This window comes from Lissotriton helveticus, chromosome 1_1, assembly GCF_964261635.1.
Source record: "Lissotriton helveticus chromosome 1_1, aLisHel1.1, whole genome shotgun sequence".
Classification (NCBI taxonomy): domain Eukaryota; kingdom Metazoa; phylum Chordata; class Amphibia; order Caudata; family Salamandridae; genus Lissotriton; species Lissotriton helveticus.
The window spans coordinates 1,457,789,834-1,457,809,176 of record NC_136057.1 but is presented as its reverse complement, the minus strand read 5'-3'; the positions used below and the strand labels follow the sequence as shown (position 1 = coordinate 1,457,809,176).

Below are 19,343 nucleotides of genomic sequence, written 5' to 3'. Positions count from 1 at the left end.
CAATCCAGATTTCAAGATATGCGCTTAAGTTATATTTATATGCAGGGATTCTAAATGCAACTCTTATACATATTCAGGTGATATCCTGCAAGTCAAGATCCTGCATTCCTGGGCCTACATTGGCAAAAAACAAATTGAAGCATCTAGATGTTGGAAAGCTGCCTTAACACCACACGAACTATTCTGTATTTGATGTGAGGCTAACACCATAATAGTCTATCCTTCTAATCCTCTTACGGAACATTGTTACAACTTGTATGTCTCACTAGGCATTTTAGCACTTGATAAGTTGATGACAAAGAAGATCCTCGTTTTTGGTGGCCCTCTCTGCAAGGGTTGCTGTAATGTACCCCTTTTGAGCAGGAATCCTAAGCGTGGTATTTTCTGTTGGGTGTTTCGTTGTGGGAGTAGATGAAAACTAGCATAGACTCAAATATTAACCAGAAGAAGCCAAGATCACTTTTTGTAGCTCCTAGCAGTGCAGGTCGTATGAGATTTGGCAATAAATTGGTTCACACCCTCATGTTCCTAAATAAATAAATTTTCCAAATCTAGGATCCCACAACCTTTAATGAAGGTATGTACACTGGTTAATAGGATGAATTTGAGATCACGAAAGAACAAATCTTGAAAGATTTCTCCACAGCATAAATCCATAACAGGTTTACTTGACTTGAAGGAGTTACTAGCATTTGTGTTTCCAAGCTCGGTACACAGTTGGTCATTGGAACTGGTAGAGTGCTTGTGCTTGGAATTACCTCTGTTTGCCTTCTTGCCTGGAGGTTTGGGATGTACTGTGATTGACTGCCCTTCACTCTTGGTGATCAGATTGAATTGTCCCTAGTTCGTGCAGAACTGCCTTGATGATCTTTTTAGTAGCCACCACAACTAGGAGGGGTAGCGAGACAGCTGGATCCCCCTAGATGCATCTTATCGTAGTTAGCCACTTGTACAATTATGTAAAGAGATGAGTACATGGTACTTTTCTCTGGGTAGGAGGGCCCTGGTGCCCTTTCTGTGAAGGCAATGTGTAAGGGAATCCCAGATACTCTTCTCTTTGGGGGAACAGCACGCAATGATGTTCTAAAGAAAGGAAATGAAGAGGCTCCATTTTGTTTCTGTCTTGGGAGGGTTGGGAGAGGGGGAAGGTGGGGACATTGTGCGTTTCTCCATAAGGCGAGAGAATACGAGTACTCTTCTAGCAGCCATGGATTTTCCTCTTGGAGATATCTCGGCAGAGTCTGACTGGAGACTGTAAACCACTACAGATACTTGCTGAGGGTGGCAAGAGCGACTGTGAGGGAAGCGCAGATCCCCAGTACAGTAAAAGTTTTATGCAGATCAGTTGTGTGGATTGTGATCTCCCCTTCGCGACCCCACCGCCTTTACCATTTGTAGAACAGTCACAGGGTCGTGCCATCCCATGCACCTGTCTTCAGAAGCATGTCTTCCGTATAGCTTCTCTCAGTGGAGTGACGCCCTATTGGGACTCTCTGGTCCCTCTTGGTCTTGACCCTTTGTTGGCCGCAGGGCTCTAGTTCGGCCTTTCCAGGAAAACGTCTTGCATCCCACGTGGTGAAGAATGTGCCACCTGGTGCTTGGCGGTGACAGAATAGGTCACTCTTCATCTTGCCGTTTTATCCTTGCACTGAGAAGGGACATTCCAAGATTCCAAGAGTGACCTACACGGAGACCCAGAGGCGGGGCTGGTGAGTTAGCGTTTTAAAAGGAGTGTCTCGGTTTCTCTCAGTGTGTCCTTGGTATCAGTAGCTATAACCAGGCAACTGTCTGCCTTCACTGCTTGGAATCACACAGCATTAGGTACACCCTTGGCTGTCTCTCCCTGGCATTAGACTGTGTTCTTGTGGTATGTACAGACACAGCCCCTGCATTGGCCTAGGCACCAGTATGGTGTCACTGGCCCCACATTTTGCGGTGGCCTCAGCTTGGCCTCAAGGGACCTGTGGGATACCATACGTCTGCATGGTGACCTCTGCTTGTATGCAGTGTGCCAGGTCATCGGAGATCAGCATTGCCTGTCCACGCCTTTTGCGCAGTAGGTCTTGCCTTTGGCCCCCACAATCAACTTCGCTCCTGATATTCTACCGTTTGCGCATCTATATCTTTAAAGCTGATCCGGCAATGAAAGGTCCTGTCATCCTAATTGTCTCTTGGACTCCCAGCAGGCCGTGCACGGCACTCCCCTCAGTGCTCTCTTTAATTTGACAAGTTTTCTGCCATGCATTACCCCAAACTTCTGAGCCTTTTTCTTTCACCAGTAATGGGTGCCTTGCTTATGTCTGGACTAAGCTAAGCTCCTCTGAGCTTTGAAAGCGACACTTGTGCCAGCAGGTGCTTTTATTTATTCCCAGTGAAAAAATGAATGTTTATTTTTTCTTTAATTATTTTTCGCTAATCCTACCTGGAACGAGTAAGGGTTGTTTTCTTGTGAATGGGCTTGGGTAATACATGGGACGTTCAAATGCTTCAACTTATCCCGCAGTTATTTGAGTGGGCAGAAGTGTGTTGCTGCTGTATGTTTGCATTTTATTGTGAGTCTCGCAGAGTTCCTTTTTCTGTTATGCATATTTTACGCACTCCGTCATTCTTCATTTCTGAGCATTTTATTCTCCAGGTGTATACCTGCTTTGTTAAAGTGAGGGGGGCTTGCAGCTCTGGGCCTCTCCAGTGGGTTTTCTTCACCATCAGCTACATTGACTTTAGTCATCAAATATCTGTGCCCATCTTAGTCCCAAATGATTTCTGATCAGTAACACACTTTTGAATGATGGTTTCTTTGAGATGTTCTAGATTAACAGATTCATTACCTGAAATAAATGCCTGCGTGTTTAGCAGTGCTGCCCCTGGGGTCCTGCACATACTGAAGTGCCTTCCACCCCAGCAGTTGACACAATCGTCATCGCACCTTCTTTATTTATGACGCCTTCTTGCTTGTGATGCTAAACACTTGTGTCCCTTCTTCTTACAGAAATGCCCTGTGTTCAGGCGCAATATGGAGTGTTGCCTCAGACTTCGCTACCCTACGAGACCTTTGCTTCCGACTTTCTTCTAAGCCCCGAGTTCAGCCGAATCGCCATGGACCTGGTGAACGCAGATCTCTCTGCTACATCCTCCCTACCAAGCTTCAGTACGTTCATGGACAACTACGCCGGAGAGTTCGACACCTTTCTGTACCCAGTCCCCAGCACCAACCCACCCACTGCACTCAAACTGGAAGACTTCCAGCTCTACGGATGCTACCCAGGTTCCTTCGCCAGTCACCTGGATGAGACCATGTCCTCCAGCGGCTCGGACTATTATGGCAGCCCCTGCTCCATCCCATCTCCATCCACACCGGGGTTTCAGGCTCCCCCAGTGCCCACCTGGGAAAACTCTTTTGGGCCCTACTCACCAACGCAGGGCTTTGACAGCATGCGCCCTTGGACTGACCAGCAGAAGGGTACTATATGTCCAACAGCCTTCTCCTTTAGCACCCCAGGGCAGAGCCCCGGGCTGGCTCCTGGGCATCTGAAGCTGCCTCCTGTCTCCCAGCGACTAGAGCCACACGATGGAGAAATGTTTGCCTTATCCCAGCTCTCACCAACGGGGTTTGCTGGTCACTCTGGAGGCCATGGTCCTTCTTCTTTGGATGGTTCAGTTTTGATGGACAGTTCCTTGTCGCCGGTGAAGGCACGCAGCCCAGGTGGCAATGAAGGTCGTTGTGCTGTATGTGGAGACAACGCATCCTGCCAGCACTATGGAGTGCGGACTTGTGAAGGGTGTAAAGGCTTTTTCAAGGTTAGGCTCTACCTGTGTGATCAGCATGTGATTGCCAATGTTGAATTCGGTCTCCTCTCATTATTGTGTCTTAAGATGTGTTGTGCTATCCAAAGCATAGTAATTAGTGCAACAGTTCATTATTAGAGGAGCAGAATCTTAGCGTGGATAGAAAAATTGCTAGTTTGGTGTAATGCAGCAGTTTACACTGGGTTGTGACAGGCTGGTCGCAAGTGTGGTGTGGCAGACTGGTCACTCGTCGTGCTATGGTGGGCCTGTCGCTCTGGGGTGTGATGTTGTGTATCAGTCACGTGGAGATGTGTTGTGGCATGACATTCGCAGTAGAGTGTGGTTGTCTGGTTGCGGTACAGTATGGCAGGTGGATCACATGGTGGTTGGTGGGCAGATTGCAGTGGTCTATATCAGCGGCTTGAATTGCTGTGTGGCAGTGATCTAGGACAGCAGCTGTCAGTGGGTGGGGCACATACAATCTGGAAGGCTGCCACTTTAAATATTTTTTTTCCAGCTGCTGGTATTGTGTTTCGGTATGCAAGACAACTTGTGTCATGAGAATGCCTCCTGGACACTAGAATACAATACAATTTTTACCACCATGTGTGCAGGGAGGCTGTGTACATTTATACGGGATGTTGCTCACTTTGACGTGAGCTCATTCAGCAGTCGTGGTACACTGGTTATGCACAGTTGGTTATCAGCCCTTGACATTAACTGATCATTTTAACCCCTTCCGCGCTAATGACAAAGCCAGCTCGTCATGGGCGTTACCTGCGCTACGCGGATGACGAGCTGGCTTTGTCATAAACAACGCGATTTTGAAAAATCAGCGCACAGCGGGAAAACGCGGTAGGGGTTAAAAAGCAAGTATTGATGCATCAGTGGTACCCAGTCACAGTTATGGCATTGTCCGAGGTGTTTGGTGGTAAAGAGGCGCAGTGGCAGCAGTATGTTATTTGCCAAGGTCCTTTAGGGAGCAGATACTAACGAAGCAGTGTCATCCAATCCCGTGTAGTATTCTGGTATTAGTTTACGCTCTTTAGGGAGCAAATGCATCAGTTACATTGAGAAGATTAATCTAGTCTTGGTAGACTCCACTTGTCTACGTTGTCTTGTGCCCAAGAAGTGAAATTCCATAAATGGGGACGCCTCATCTTGAAAGAAGGTTGGCTGAGCCACAATATGTATTTTGGGCATTGTCTGCAGTGCATCGGCTCCTGGCCAAGGTTCCATACCAAAGCACAGTAAGTCGTTAATGAATTGTTCTCAGTGTACAGACATTTAGCCAAGGTTTTATGCAGCTTAATGATTAGTTCAAGGTGCATTGTTCGAAGACCACTGATTTGAGCCATTGTTTCATGGCTTCATATTTCCTGATGCTGAGCTGTTGGTAGTGCTCAGGCCCGTAGCTATGGCTTCAAGTCTTCATACATATTGTAGGGTGCATCGTAGGATGCACACAGGCTCCTAGCCATTGTGTCTAGAGTTTTGTATTAGAGCATTGGATGGTAGTGCATTGTGGACAGTGCACAGGCCATTGTTTCATGGCTTTTCATGAGAACATGACATGATGGTGCTTTGTGGGATGTGCACAGGATCCTAGTCACAGTTTAATGTTTTCGTACTAAATCACAACGAGGTTCTGGTCCATTGTAAGGAGTGTACTGATATTGGACATTGTTTAGGGGCTTCAAACTGTATCACAGGACGATTATGGTTAAAGTAATGCACAGGATGCAGCATTGTATGTGAAAATCTGATACGCTGACGTGTACGATATGAACCCTTTTTCATTTTTAGATGGAACCCCTTGTAGACTTTGTTTTTAAAAGTCAAAGTCAGTACAGTTTAAGTCAAAACATGGGAACCTTGCAAATCTATTTCTTAACATTGGGACAGGAGGGAGAAGATATAAAATGGGTAGCCCAAAAGTGAAGCGGTGTACTTGCTTTGTTTTGTGCTGATTGTTGCGCTCAATGCACTGTGCTAAGCTCTGTGTGCTCTGTGCTGTGAGCTGGACCAGCAGTAAGGGAATGTTTGTGGCTGTTCTCTCAGTGCTACGGGGTATGGAGACCTATTTTCACTGTGGGCTGTACCCACTTAGTTGAGGACCGTATTTGCTGTTTGGTGATTGCTGTACTTGGCGTGTCATCGGGTGTATCTTATTTGGCATCTAAGGTCTGTGCTCAACTTAATTTTCCAATAGCTGTGGTCTTTGTGCTTTGGTGCACCATGAGTTGTGGTTTATGTGGTGTGTTGCTGGGGGTAGTGTACTATCTGAGTTGTTGAGTGTCCAGGACCCTTGCTTACTGCAGCATGCCATGGTCTATGCATTCTCTATCGCTGTGCCTGTGGCATGTGCCTGCTGCACTGCCTTTGCAGCAAGAGTCTGGCCAGCTCCACAAATGGAATTGCTGCAAGTGTATCGCAGTAGGGAATGAGATTGCATAGCAGTTGGGAGAGGTATAGCAAGAGTTTCTGCCTGAAGCCTGGCGGCAGTAGCCACTTGTCGAGGCAGGGAATGTTCTGTAGATGCAGAGTAGAGTTAGTTTGACTGAGCCCTGGACGAGTACATTAATCTTGCCTAACTTTACAGGACTGGTATTGGGCTTTTCTTGGCTGTAGTTCTTGAAGGGATAGTCCTATTTTGGGGTTGAGGGACTTGGCTAAGTTGGTATGGAAGTGGACAGGGGGTCCTGCTTCTCGAGTCGGAAGAGTCTGAGGAGCTGGTGGCCGGTAGGTGTTGCAGAACTAGTCTGGACTGTCCATTGTCCGTGGAAGAGCAGAGTGGCACATCCCCACCCCTTAAAGATTTTAGTTTAGATGCTTGTTAAGATGGCTTGATTTTAGGAATGATTGTGCTTTAAAAGTGGTAAAAAGGCCCATCTTTTGTTGGGAGCTTCGGTCCAGTGGGGTGATATTGGACGTGCAGTTTGATGAGTCTTGTGGCCAGTAGGGCTGCTGTTGCAGCGCTGTGGTATGTCAGTGGAGGTGCCTGCTGCGGTATGAGGTCCAAGCTGGCTGGTGTGTGCTGAGGACTTTGCATGCTGCACTCCACTGAGTCTGTGCTGACTGTACTCCCTCCAGTAGGCTTATGTGCACCTCGCATCAGTGGCCCAGAAGCCTTCTGGGGAGGAAAAGGCGAGCTCATAATAGCCTCTTTGATTCATCCCTTTGGAATCCGTGCTGATGCTCGGCGATTGTTCCCTCTTCCCACAGCGCACAGTTCAGAAAAACGCCAAGTACATCTGTCTGGCCAACAAGGATTGCCCCGTGGACAAGCGGCGCAGGAATCGCTGCCAGTTCTGCCGCTTTCAGAAGTGCCTGAATGTCGGGATGGTTAAAGAAGGTAAGTGCCTCCTTTCCCAGACAGATGCAGGGATATTTTAACGTTGTGCCTTCCATCTTGCTGTATACACTACTGTGGCACAGGCCGTCCTTAACAAAGGCTCCCTTGTACTGTAAACACTGGAAATATCCACCCCTGCTACAGACGTTGTTGTGCCCCTAAACCGCCACCACCCCCGGAATGGCTGCCAAGGATGCCTCTGAAAATCACTAAACAGTTCAAGGTATCCTGCTAGAACCTCGTGGTGCAGCCTGTTCCCGTTAGACATTCCTCCACGGGCTACTTCCGCTCCCCCCTCCAGCAGACTGTTCTTCACACCTGCTATCACCCCGTCTCTCTGTCCCCTCCCCATAAAACCCTACATCCCACCAGAAACAGTGCAGTCCGCCTGTCCCCCGAAAACCTCAGATCACACGTCGTTCCCCCCGCCCCAAGCAAGCTCCAATCCGAACCTCGCCCTCTTGTAACACGGAAATGTTGGTTCTTTAAACAAAATGTCACATTAGTTCAGAAACTGGGATGTTTACCCCAACACATCTTAATCTTTGTGTTCTTTCCGTACTGCTTCGTACCTGGATCTCCCAGTTTTCGTCTCAGTTTATCAGTTGGCAGATTGTTGTGAGGCCCAATGTTATCCTTTGCTCACCCTTTGCGCTCTCCTTCATGGCCGCATGACTGGAGTCCTGCTGTAGGGATAATGGGGCAGATTTTTGTTTATAATTAAATGGCCATGGTCTCTCTTGAATTGAAGAGGAGCCCAGGAGAACTGACCCTGTAAGGTGGACGGAAAATGTCGAAAAGACACTTTTTGTATGTATTTTTTGTATTTATTGAGAGTTCAGCTGCCTCTCACATTTAGTTTCTGAGGGGAGTGCCCAACTGTTCATAGCTAAGGATTTGGGGGTGTTACCATTCATGCGCATCTTCCTTCTGTCATGAGCATTTAGTAAATATGATGTGTAAATTCCTATCACTGGCTTTAACCGATTAAACCTCCTGCTATGAACGAAGAACTCCACTGCTCTTCACCAAGTACATGGCCTGAGTTCGTAGTTCTTTTGAAGTCGCTCTTTCTCCACCATTAAACACATCCTCCATCTCCTCTTCCAGTGGTCCGGACAGACAGTTTGAAAGGCCGCAGGGGTCGCCTCCCATCCAAACCAAAGCAAGTTCCAGATGCGTCCCCTATGAACCTCATCACATCGCTTGTCCGGGCACATATCGACTCTGTGCCAAGCTCCAGTAAACTCGACTATTCAAGGGTAAGTTGCACATTCTCATGCCAGAAGCATGATTGTTCTCCTCATTCCTTCCTTAGTGGACACTAATTGTGGTCAATGATTTGGCCCTCAAGCCCCATGTGTCCAAATTTAAAGTGTTGTGCTTTGCTAGAGTTTTTTGTGATTAGGCCATGTTGACACCATCTTAGTCTAATGAGCAGCAACACGGTGCTTAAGCATTAATTTTGTTGGATTTTTAAAAGAGAGCCCTATGCTGTCTTTCAACACAATGGGCACTGGCGGGGACATTTAATCACTGTTGTTCTGTTCTATAAAGAGAAGATTGAAGTACTGTTTGTTTGGTGTAAAGTGGGTGGGTAGCTAGTTGGGGTTTTTCTTTAATGTCCCATTTAGTGGCCCCTCCACCCATATGGCCCTCTTCCTAATCGGTTGCCGGCGAAGGCATGAACTCTGGGTAGTCATGTATTGCAAAAACCAAAGCAGATGACATTGGTGCCCCAGAATCCTCCAACTCCTGATCCAGTCCAGTGCAAGTTTTTCAGACAGTTAACCTCTCTTCTTGGTATTCCAGTTTCAGGAGAATGTCCCACTTCAGTTTGAGAAGGAGGACGCAATGGACGTGCAGCAGTTTTACGACCTGTTATCGGGGTCCATGGACGTGATTCGGAAGTGGGCGGAAAAGATCCACGGGTTCCAGGAGCTTCCGAAGGAGGATCAGGAACTGCTGCTGGAGTCAGCATTCCTGGAGCTCTTCATTCTGCGGCTGGCTTACAGGTGAGCAGTGTTGCTTAGAATGCAGCAGCGTCCATTGGGGTATGCAGTAAGGGGTGGAGGCTACATGAAGAACATGCTTACAGCAGGGGCTACAGACAAACTGTTACTATTCCCCCATTGTAGTATGTTAAGGTGGATAGATGCTTAAATTCGATTAATCTCAAATCTGTTTCTAGGGGTTAAGTGGGCTTGTTGATAGCATGATTTATCTGGGAAGCTCGGGGTATTATAGGGTTGTTAATGAAGTCATAAGTGGCAGCTGGGTGTGGTCCCTACCCTAGTATGTGTTTCACTTGGCGGGGGCACCCAAGGGCATTTTCAGGGAAGGACAGGGCTCCTGACTTGATTGTGGACTAGTCACTGGAATGCTTCATTCCGCTCTTGGTGCATGTAACCTGTAACTTTGGGGTTCAAGTTAAACAATCTGTGTCATTAATGGTGGGCATGTGTAGGAAAAAGGCTTGTCTGTTGAGGATGTCCCTGGTTTGCTTTAGCAGAGAATAGTTTAATTTGGTAACGGAATGTCTCCTCTCATATCACTGCCCTATTTTTAGAGCGGGACGGGCCCGGGAGATGTATTTGCTTCATTGCTGTTGCTATTGGTGGGAACTTGATCTCGGGATGTGATGTCTGCTTTGGCCGCTCTGTGCCTATAACTGCGTGAGCCTGAGGTGCAGTGTGCACTAAGAAAAGCCCTCCTTCTCAGTCGGGCAACTGTAAGCCCTGTCCTGGGGGACAGGGTTTTAGGTGTCTTTAACAGGTTGAAATGTCCTTTTTGTGATGCTTCGTTGTTGACCAGTATGGTTATTAAACTAACCGATCCTCTTTAAGAAACCACCCCTTTGCGAGGCGGTGTCTGGGGCAGTGACTAGTATTTGAGGTAGTTGTGCTGTGACTGCTGCATAACCAGAGTATCTTGCTGGAAGCGTTGTTGCTCCCCCGTCAGAGCTGGGATTGGGGTGATTGGAATGCTGTAGCTCCTGGGGTGAAATCAATTGGCAGTAGATGAGGTTTTTTTATGGAATCAAGTTGGAAGATGATCAGCCACCAGGATGTGTCGTGTGGATTTACCCTACAAAGGCATACACAAAACACACACTTGTCCTATACCAACTGTCCTATTTGCAGTAGTGCAGAGCTGGTACAGGTGTTGGGCAGCTGCTCTGGACCTGAGCTTCCCCTCATGCCCCACCTCAACTTGCATGTGCCACTCACCCCAAAAGCTGCTTCTCTGTCAATGTTTGTGTCCATGGCTTGTATCTCAAGTGCAAATGATCTCTTAACTCTTTCAGGTCAAAGCCTGAGGAAGGGAAGCTCATTTTCTGCAACGGGGTGGTTCTTCATCGCATGCAGTGTGTCCGAGGGTTCGGGGAGTGGATTGATGCTATCCTCGAGTTCTCCCAGAGCCTTCAGCGCATGAATATTGATGTCCCATCCTTTTCCTGCCTGGCCGCTCTTGTCATCATCACAGGTAGATACATGCACTGTCCCAGATTCTACTGCTTTAAAAGAATAACTCTAGTTGAGTGGACTGCTCTGTTTTATTCGCCCCCCCCCCCCAACCGTGTGACCTGTGCAGCGGCGTTTTCTCTTGCGGAGCGTAAGAGTGTCGCCCACACTTCTCCCTCTCAGCTGCAAGCTGATCATGCTGCCATGTTTATTTTCCTTATTTGGAAAAAAAAATAACTCATCCCCAGCTGCGCTGCCTGGGCAGGGCGTTGGACATAACTAGCCTATCTGATTGGTAGGCTGCATGCTTGGGTAGTTCGAATGTCTGGTTAGAGCGGTCTCTTGCTGTGATCAGCGCGACATGCGCACTTCAGTCCCTTGAACCCGCATTGTGACCCTCGGTGCGCTGACTGCACCTGCTCCAACCAATCCTTGCTTGGCGCTCATGCTGTTTACTAGTATAAGCTGCATTGTAGCAACGCAAGGATTGGCTGTGATGACGTGCTTCAGTAACTGTCCTGGTGGCCCCACATTCAAAGGCATGTCATGCGGGGATGGGCATATTAAAGAAGACTATGGCCAATCATTGTGTGGCTTTATTTGAAGCCACACAGTGATTGGTCATAATTTTGTCCTTTGTCATGAAACCAGACTTTCCTCCATGTAGGGAACGTCCAGTGCATTTGTCTGCTGCAGCACTCGGGTGTTACGTTTTTTTTGCTTTGCATTATAATTTGTGTATCCTTATTTTTTACGCAAATACAATATTTTCCTATACTTTGAAGCACTTAGATGTCCTAAGCAGCATTGTGTTCACAGCGCAAGTGCGTGTTTAAAAAGAAAGCTACATTTTGCAGTTTAAATAAGTCCATGCCGTGCATGTTTATGAAAACCTCTTGTTTTTATAAATGCTTTTTATGTCTTGTAGGGAGAGTCATGAATTATGGTATTTTTCCATCAATTGTGTAGTCTGTATTAATGATTTATCCTTTGCCATGACACTGTATTGATCTGCTTTCCGATATGATTCTTGCCGTTCTGATCCCTTTGTGCTGTGAGTTTTTCAGTGAGTGTTAAAAGCTGTGGTATCTTCACTATGCTATGGTTTTAAAAGTCTCTTTTCTGGATCCACATACTTCCAATGTGGACGAACCTAGAGTGTTTTGTAAGCTTTCGGTGGCCTTTGGGTGACATCAAAAGGGTCTGGAGTGTGGAAGCTTGTGGTTTACAAATCTTTTCTTATGGTGCTTGGGGAGTGTAAGTGTGTCATTCCATTGTTGATTCAACATGTCTGTGGAGGCCCTAGGACATGTTTTGGCAACATAGGCAGTTGTGTGGCTGGATCCATATCATATTGACTGGATAACCATCAACTATGTGAATTAATCTTTTAGGTTGATTTAGTGTAAAAGTCTCACATAGGTAGCTTGAAAATGGCATTTATATTATGTGCCTAGTTTACAAAGCACGTGTGTGGCCCTGCTCTTTGATATTGGTTTCCACATAACTTGTGATAGACTTACATTCATGTGTAGTTAACTTACCACAGCTCATTTGCTGCACTTAACCACCACAGGAAACTCCATATTGTCACCTCCTTCCCATGCTGATTGAAGGTAGAGGCGTCACAGCCCTTGGAGTGATGTTTGAGAGCAGGAGAACCAGGGGCAAAAGCAGGGGGGCAACCTGAGTAGAAAAAAATTGAGGGCTGATTGAGGAAGAGAAGGATGACAGTCAAGTAGAAGTAATGGAGGTGGGCCAATGGTCATAACCTGGAACTTAAAACACCCTGCTGTATGCAGGCAATACAATGTTGTACCAGCAGCAAACTGGAGAGAGGCTTGTGGGGAAGCACAGGTAATGCACTTTTCAGCGCTAGAGAAACGTTTCTAAAAAACAAAAAAAAGTCACAAGCCATGTTAGGCCATTAATAAACAAGAACAATTAATGGACAGAATGCAGAACAATGTCATACATTTACCCCAGTGCAGAGATCTGGGCCTAAATCCGTTGTTTTTTGCTCACCATGCCATTCCAGTTTGAACCCAGCCATATGCAAATCATTCTTGACCCTGAGCCCAATGGGAACAGTCCAGCCCGAACAGCCAGGCCAGGTACTCCCTGGACTGGAAACAAGCATCCTAGGGCCGGTTTTGGGCTTTCACACAGGATAGCTTGACTCCAGCGGCATGGAGAGCATGGGACTCGCGTCTGAGCATACCCGTCCAACTCGGGGTGACAAATGCAAAAAGAACAATTGATGGACAGAATGCGGAACAGTGTCATACATTCACCCCATTACAGAGATCTGGGCCTAATGCATCGTGTTTTTGCTCACCATGCCATTCCAGTTTCAACCAAGCCATATGCAAATCAGTCTTGACCCTGTGCCAAATGGGAACAGTTCAGCTCGAACTTCCAGGCCAGGTTAGGCCATTAGGCATTGAGACTTGATAATGGCGACAAATGTGGATTGCTCACCAGCAAATACATTGGCTGTGAACTCCATCAGACCTCGTTTGGGGGGTGGGGTTGGAGGCAATTATCGGTCAAACAGGCTACTGGGCCCCACCCATGGTGTCTGAAGTTGTTTGCCACTGGTGTCCATCCCATTATGGCGCTGCACAATGGGTCAAGTGCAACCCTTTCTGCAGTTGGCGTTGGTGAGCAGTCAGACTTCTCAGAGAGGTAGTGTGGGAGACGAGCTCAGAACTCAACAGCAATTCATTTAACGTAAAAAGAAAGTACTTTGATCACCCAGCCAAACTAAATATTACACAGTTGAAATTAAATATATGTTACAGGTTTGTAATCCTGGTTCTGATCACCAGGACATTTTACACCCTGCAGTTGATACTCTCTCAGCTCTGGCAATTCTAATGTTTATAGTCTCTAGTATACTAAGGATAGATGCATTAATTCGGCCCAGGTGCAGATAACGTCACTTTTACCCCCACTCGTTAGATGCATAACTCTGAGCGATAGTTTTCTACCCAGGCATTAACTCAGGCTAACTTTATCCAGTCCTTGTACCATATTCCTCAGTGCCCATTTTGGACCCCACTTGTATACATGTTTTCCAGATAGTGGATGTGAATCCACTGTCTAAGGCTTCAGAACAGGTTTGGGTTGGTTCTCTTTCAAATTGCATTTCTATGCTGCTCTCCAGATACAACCTTAGTGCAAAGAGATGGTTCTCACAGCAAGTACTAATGGTCCTGACTCCAAGCAGGCGTATCCCAAACACTGGCACAGTGAAGTGTGAATTCTCTGCACATGTCTGCCATCAACTTCCTGAATCAGTAATCAGAGAACAGACCAAGATACAGGCCCTGCGTAGAAACTTCTTCATGTTGAACAACAGAAACTACAGCCCCCCCCCCACCATCAAAGCTACTAAATGACCGTGCTTAGGAAGAACTAATACGCACTCCTTTACAAAGGAGTTCCTCAGTGATTAAAAAAAAAAATAATAATTTAAGTAGCCCTTTCTCCATCCTCTTTAGGTCATTATCAGGGTCTCTAGCCTCCAGTTGCAGGAAAACCAGCAACACGGCTCCTTTCTCTTGGAAATGTCATCCCCCTATGCTAAACCCAGGGTCATTCAAAATGGATCCTACTGGCCCCACTACACACATGCAGAAATGCACACATATTATCTCGCTTACATTCTACTACAACCATGCATGTGCCACATTTGTCCTACAACACAAACACACCCCGCACACCCCCTGTACCCGCATTCTGGAGTCTTCATCAGGACAAAATGATATTGGAGCACTTAATGAGAGGCCTTTCAATGACCGTCTGTGTTGGACCTTACACTAGTTCCTTCATTGCTTGGTTGATTGAGGTGGGGTCTGGATGAAACCGGGTATCAATCTCCTTGTTATTTTGCATGTAGTCCAAAATATTATTCTTTTATTTCCATGGGAGGCGTTATCAATCCGCCTGCAAGGGTCGCTAGGATAGTCAGGCCCTGATAGTGGATCTGCACACCGCCACCATCACTGCTCGGGTCAGAATGAGCCGACCGAGTCGCGTTAATTAATAGCGAGGCACACGAGGCTTGCATAGGGCAGTCCCATCCTGACATAACCTGAAACTCATTCCAATGTATAAACAAAAGCCTTTATATGTGGATCACAAAGTTGTTGGGGGGGCCTCCTGTTAGGTAATTTTTCATCTCCAACTGTTTTGGTGCATGCCTAAGTTCAGTCGGCGTTTCATTACGGTTGCTTTGGTGTTTTTTTTGTTTTAGTACATGAGTGTTTGTGAGAGCCTAGATTTCTAGTTGCAGAGACACGTTTGCAGCACGGAGGTGTGCAGGCATGCGCGACTAGGTCCCTTTACAGAGCTCTTCAAATACTTGAGGGGGCGTACGCTGCAGCAGGCTACTGCAGCAGTGTTGCTGCTTCTCAAGCATCAGATCTTTCAGTTTCACATACTTGAATTATTCGGCATGAACAGGCTGGGAGTTCTCTGTTACAAAAGTGGTAGTAAACACTTGGTGGGCGATGCATTATGTGCCTTCCACTGACCTCGCTGTACCACTAACACCAAAGATGGGTAAGAGAAGATACCAGAGTTCTAAAGATTCAGTAATAACCCGGGAAGGCCACCTGGGACAACTGATGCTCCCTAATAATATTTTCTGGTACCAATTTGTTTGTGGACGCTGACCCTTTTGGGCCGGGTTGCTATTTTAGTCTGAAAAGGCCTTTTGCGATTTTTATTACATTTTAATATAGAAAGGCTACAAAATGAAATGATTCAACAAAAGGTAGATGCACGCATATGGGGAAGTCTGTGGGTCTGAGCTCTCACCCAAAAAGATTTGTATGAAGTACATTCCCGTGTATAATGAGCAAGTAAGTGATCAAGCAAGTTAAACCAAAGGGACTAACAATTGTAAAAGGAAAGTATAGGAATGCACATGTGATGTCACGCGCACAAGGGCGAGCTCACCACAAGCCATGTATTTAGAGTCTTCTGCATAGCCTGTGGGTATATGTTTGGATACTGGAAGGGCTGCAAAAGGTTAGTATGTCACAGAATTGATGCTTGTCCGCGCTAGTCGACAAGCATAATTTGATCCGGTCTAAAATATTTAAAGAGAAATAGCACCTTTGGTAGCTGTACTGTTGCTATTATGGCTTGACTTTGGTTGTGGTCACCCATCCAACTTACAAGTCCAACTACCATGACCTGCCTCTGAGTGGAGCAACGATGGTGTGCAGTGTTTCCGAACTAGAACTGGGGGTGAAACCTACGGGCTTTCTGGGGAGGGGCGGGGGGAGTGGGGGAGAATCACTCCTACATGGATTTCAGTTGCTGCTCATGGACTGGCTTCTCTGTACCCTTCATGCTGGTTATTTCTGATCTGCAAAGAGTAATCCGTTCGAAAAGAGCTAAAATGTGGTTCTTCCACACAAAAATGAAAGTGGATCAGAAAAGCAGTCTGTTGCAGGAAGAAGAGAAAACCTGCCCTTTCCGAGCGCTGTGCGGTGAGTCATTTCACAGACAGCCGGAGAAATGCTAGCAGCTGTCAGCAGAGCCTTGGCAGCCGAGGGCACTGTAGGGTGTAAAGGGGGTGTAATCTGTGCCTCCTGGCACCCGGTGACACAGGGTGGGAGGGTAGCTCTGGCTCACAGCTTCAATTGGCTGGAATGCAGTTCTGGGACTCCTGGGCCTTGGGTGCCCCGGGAGGGGTTGGAAGGGGGGAGAAGAGCGAATGGCTTCATGTTGCTGTTCAGTACGTTGCTGGAAGTGGTCCCTCTGTGCCTCCAGCACACATCTACTGAGAGGGGGCGCGGGTGCTTTGCCTCCAGCCACTTTGCTGTACAGTGCATATTGTGGAGGGACATCTTTGCCTATTGCCCTCTCCTGACCACGAGCGTAGGTAGTGCCTTTTCTCCTGGCCCTTTATTATATGGGGTGGCACAGGGACTGAGCCACCCTTGCCAGGTACCAAAGCGCCTTTCCCTTCTGGCACCGTGCTGCACAGGGATGGAAGTGATTAAGGGGGTTGTACCACCCGCCTCTTATCTGTGGGGAGGTGGCAGTGGGGTGCTAGCTATGCTTTCCAACTACTGACTGATGAGTAAGGATGGGAATTATACTTCTCATCCCTCACCTCTGCAGAAGTGGGCTGTGCCTTGTGGCCCTATGCTGTGTGAGAGAGAGAGAAGAGATGCCCTCCCTCCCGGGTGCTGCCTATCCGAGCAGAGTTTGTGCTTTCAGAATATAAATATTTTTAGATTTTTCAACGAGATTGTTAAACACATTTTTGACTTGCTCTTGTAGGTGCTGTCTACGGCAGTGTGTGCAGCTGATGCCCTTACACATTGTACAGCTTCTGCACTTTGAGACATATAGAGCTGAGGCTGACATGAAAACTGTGGTGTAGATTCAAGTGCACACTGCTGTGATTTCCTTGTCTGCTTCATTTTCATATACACTAAGATAAAATGTGTCCTCTACCACCCTTTAACAGCACCTATCACTGGAAGGCTCACCTCTCCCCCTGGCTCACTCTTCCTTTTGTCCAGAGGGGTGTATCAAACATTTGAGCTATCCCAAATGGAGCATTCCCCCCCAGTACTAATGACCCGTTTACCTGAAGGGGATTGTCCTAAGGAGCCCATAGTTTTATTGTTGGATAGTTAGTTGAGGTAAACTTGTATGTGCGGTTGGTGTGGCTTAAATAGTTTTAACAAGCGTTCTCACTGCATTTGCAGTAGTTAATGGTGCATTTGTGGAAGCTGCAAGTTCAGTCGCACACATTGCCGTACCTCGATATTGCAGATGCATAGGCTGTGGGTGCGGACTGTGTGGCTTTCACCAGTGTAGTTGAAGTTGTGGTATTGTATCTTCCGTTGCAGAAACTATGGATGTTGCAGCTACAGGTTCATTTGCTGAATTATTCACTTGCTTTAGTACTGTAGATAACAGAAGATACAAGAAGCGTGGACAAGGGTTTTCTAGTTATTTCCTGAATCTGGATGATTCACTTAGCATACATTTTTGCCTTTCAGTAGCTCATGTCTATGTAGCAATAACTTGGCCGCCGTCTTGGATGCTTGTTTCTTTGACTCCAAGCTTCCCAATAGCACCCGATCATCCGTTATTGTCTTTGATACTCGGCTTGTAATCTTTAACCCCGTGCTGCCATTTTGTGATGCAAGGTGTACCCAAACAACAGCAACTAATGACCGCCATTGAGTGCCTGGACCATTTTAATGCATTTTTTAAATGGATTCTCTTTTGCTTCCTTTTTAGATCGACATGGACTGAGGGAGCCCAAGAAAGTGGAAGACCTCCAAAGCAAGATCATCAGTTGCCTGAAGGAGCATGCCACGACCACCGTGAGTGAGCAAGGACGGCCCAACTGCTTGTCCAAGCTGCTAGGCAAGCTACCGGAACTGCGCACCCTCTGCACACAGGGTCTGCAGCGCATCTTCTACCTGAAGCTGGAGGATCTGGTGCCACCCCCTCCCATTGTAGATAAAATATTCATGGACACACTGCCTTTCTAAAGCACTTTACCAAAGGGCGGTCAGCCCATTGCACTGCACGCACAATCCTGGACACTGAATGAGCTCGCGTGGACTCGCTAGCCACCAGAGACTTGGGCAACTTCGGAAGCTGCTGGCACAGTTCGCCTCTCTGTGGACTCTTCACTTATGCTTCGGAGAAGCTGATATGTGCCTTCTTAAGAGACTCCAGTCCAGAATATCCTTCATTTACCAAGCTCCAGTGGCTTTGTACAGCTCATGGAGGCATTACAGCACTTTCCCATGTTCCCTTGCTCCCTGGTGCAGTATGCACATTGACATTTATATATGGAGGACCTGGGGAGAAACTGCGCTGGACTAGTAGACAAAGCTCTCTATAAGCACGGACCCTGGTCTACTGTGGCCGTTTTGTAAAATCTTGTAAATAGAGACTGTAAATAAGAGAGGCACGCAAATGACGAAGCCAGTGAGCTAAGAAGCAAGGTGCCGACATGGAGAGGCCTCGTTACTGAAGCCTTGCCACCATTTGGCCTTTATGTACATTTATACATATACATAGTAATTTGGAGTAATGCAAACCCACGTCTGACGTTTATATGTGTATTTTTCTGGATTTAAAGTACGTGACATTTTTCTGATTATTATATATTTAATATATTGAATAAAAAATATACTGTTGCTCTCATGTTGCACTGCATCATTGCCCAGGGCATGCCATGTTCTCTCTTATGGCTAAAATGGGCAGCCCCGGGTGTAGATGCTAAGAGTTGCTAGGGAAATGTAGAAGTTGTTGCTTTAAATGAATACAGTTGTTATGCTCCAGCTACTGAACTTGTTTTTGAAGGAAGATCACTCCGATAGTCTAGCGGGACACCGAATCAGAAGCACTCTAATGGCTGTAAAGGTTTTCATGGGTTACAGGGACATTCGATAGCAATAGGCAGTAATGAGTGGTTACTGTTGCCTACCACCATGTCCCAGGGCCATCAAAACAGACTTCTGTACTCCATTGCATAAACAAGTTTCTGCCTTTGGGTTCCTGACTTTCATGGGTTAGTGAGATTGAATAGTCAACACTGGATGTAGGTTGTTAGTATGCATGTCTTGACCAAACATTGTGTACAACATGTTGCCCATTATAACACGTTGTATAACATTGTGGTACATTGCCATACAGACAGACAGATATACTGATTACACAGTAGCTATCACTGTGAGAAG

At 46.7% G+C, this 19,343-nt stretch overlaps 1 protein-coding gene across 2 annotated transcripts in view; it reads left to right on the top strand.

Moving 5' to 3' along the window:
- The window catches only part of NR4A1 (nuclear receptor subfamily 4 group A member 1), a 105,788-nt gene extending 86,988 nt beyond the window's left edge, over positions 1-18,800 (top strand). For both annotated transcript variants that reach the window (XM_078686018.1, XM_078686011.1), the window contains exons 2-7: positions 2,990-3,798; positions 7,012-7,141; positions 8,252-8,403; positions 8,954-9,156; positions 10,449-10,627; positions 17,887-18,800. In XM_078686018.1, coding sequence (XP_078542144.1) covers positions 2,992-3,798; positions 7,012-7,141; positions 8,252-8,403; positions 8,954-9,156; positions 10,449-10,627; positions 17,887-18,143 — 1,728 coding nt within the window. In that variant the 5' untranslated portion in view covers positions 2,990-2,991 and the 3' untranslated portion in view covers positions 18,144-18,800. The remainder of the gene's footprint in view (positions 1-2,989; positions 3,799-7,011; positions 7,142-8,251; positions 8,404-8,953; positions 9,157-10,448; positions 10,628-17,886) is intronic.
- Positions 18,801-19,343: the final 543 nt, after the last annotated feature.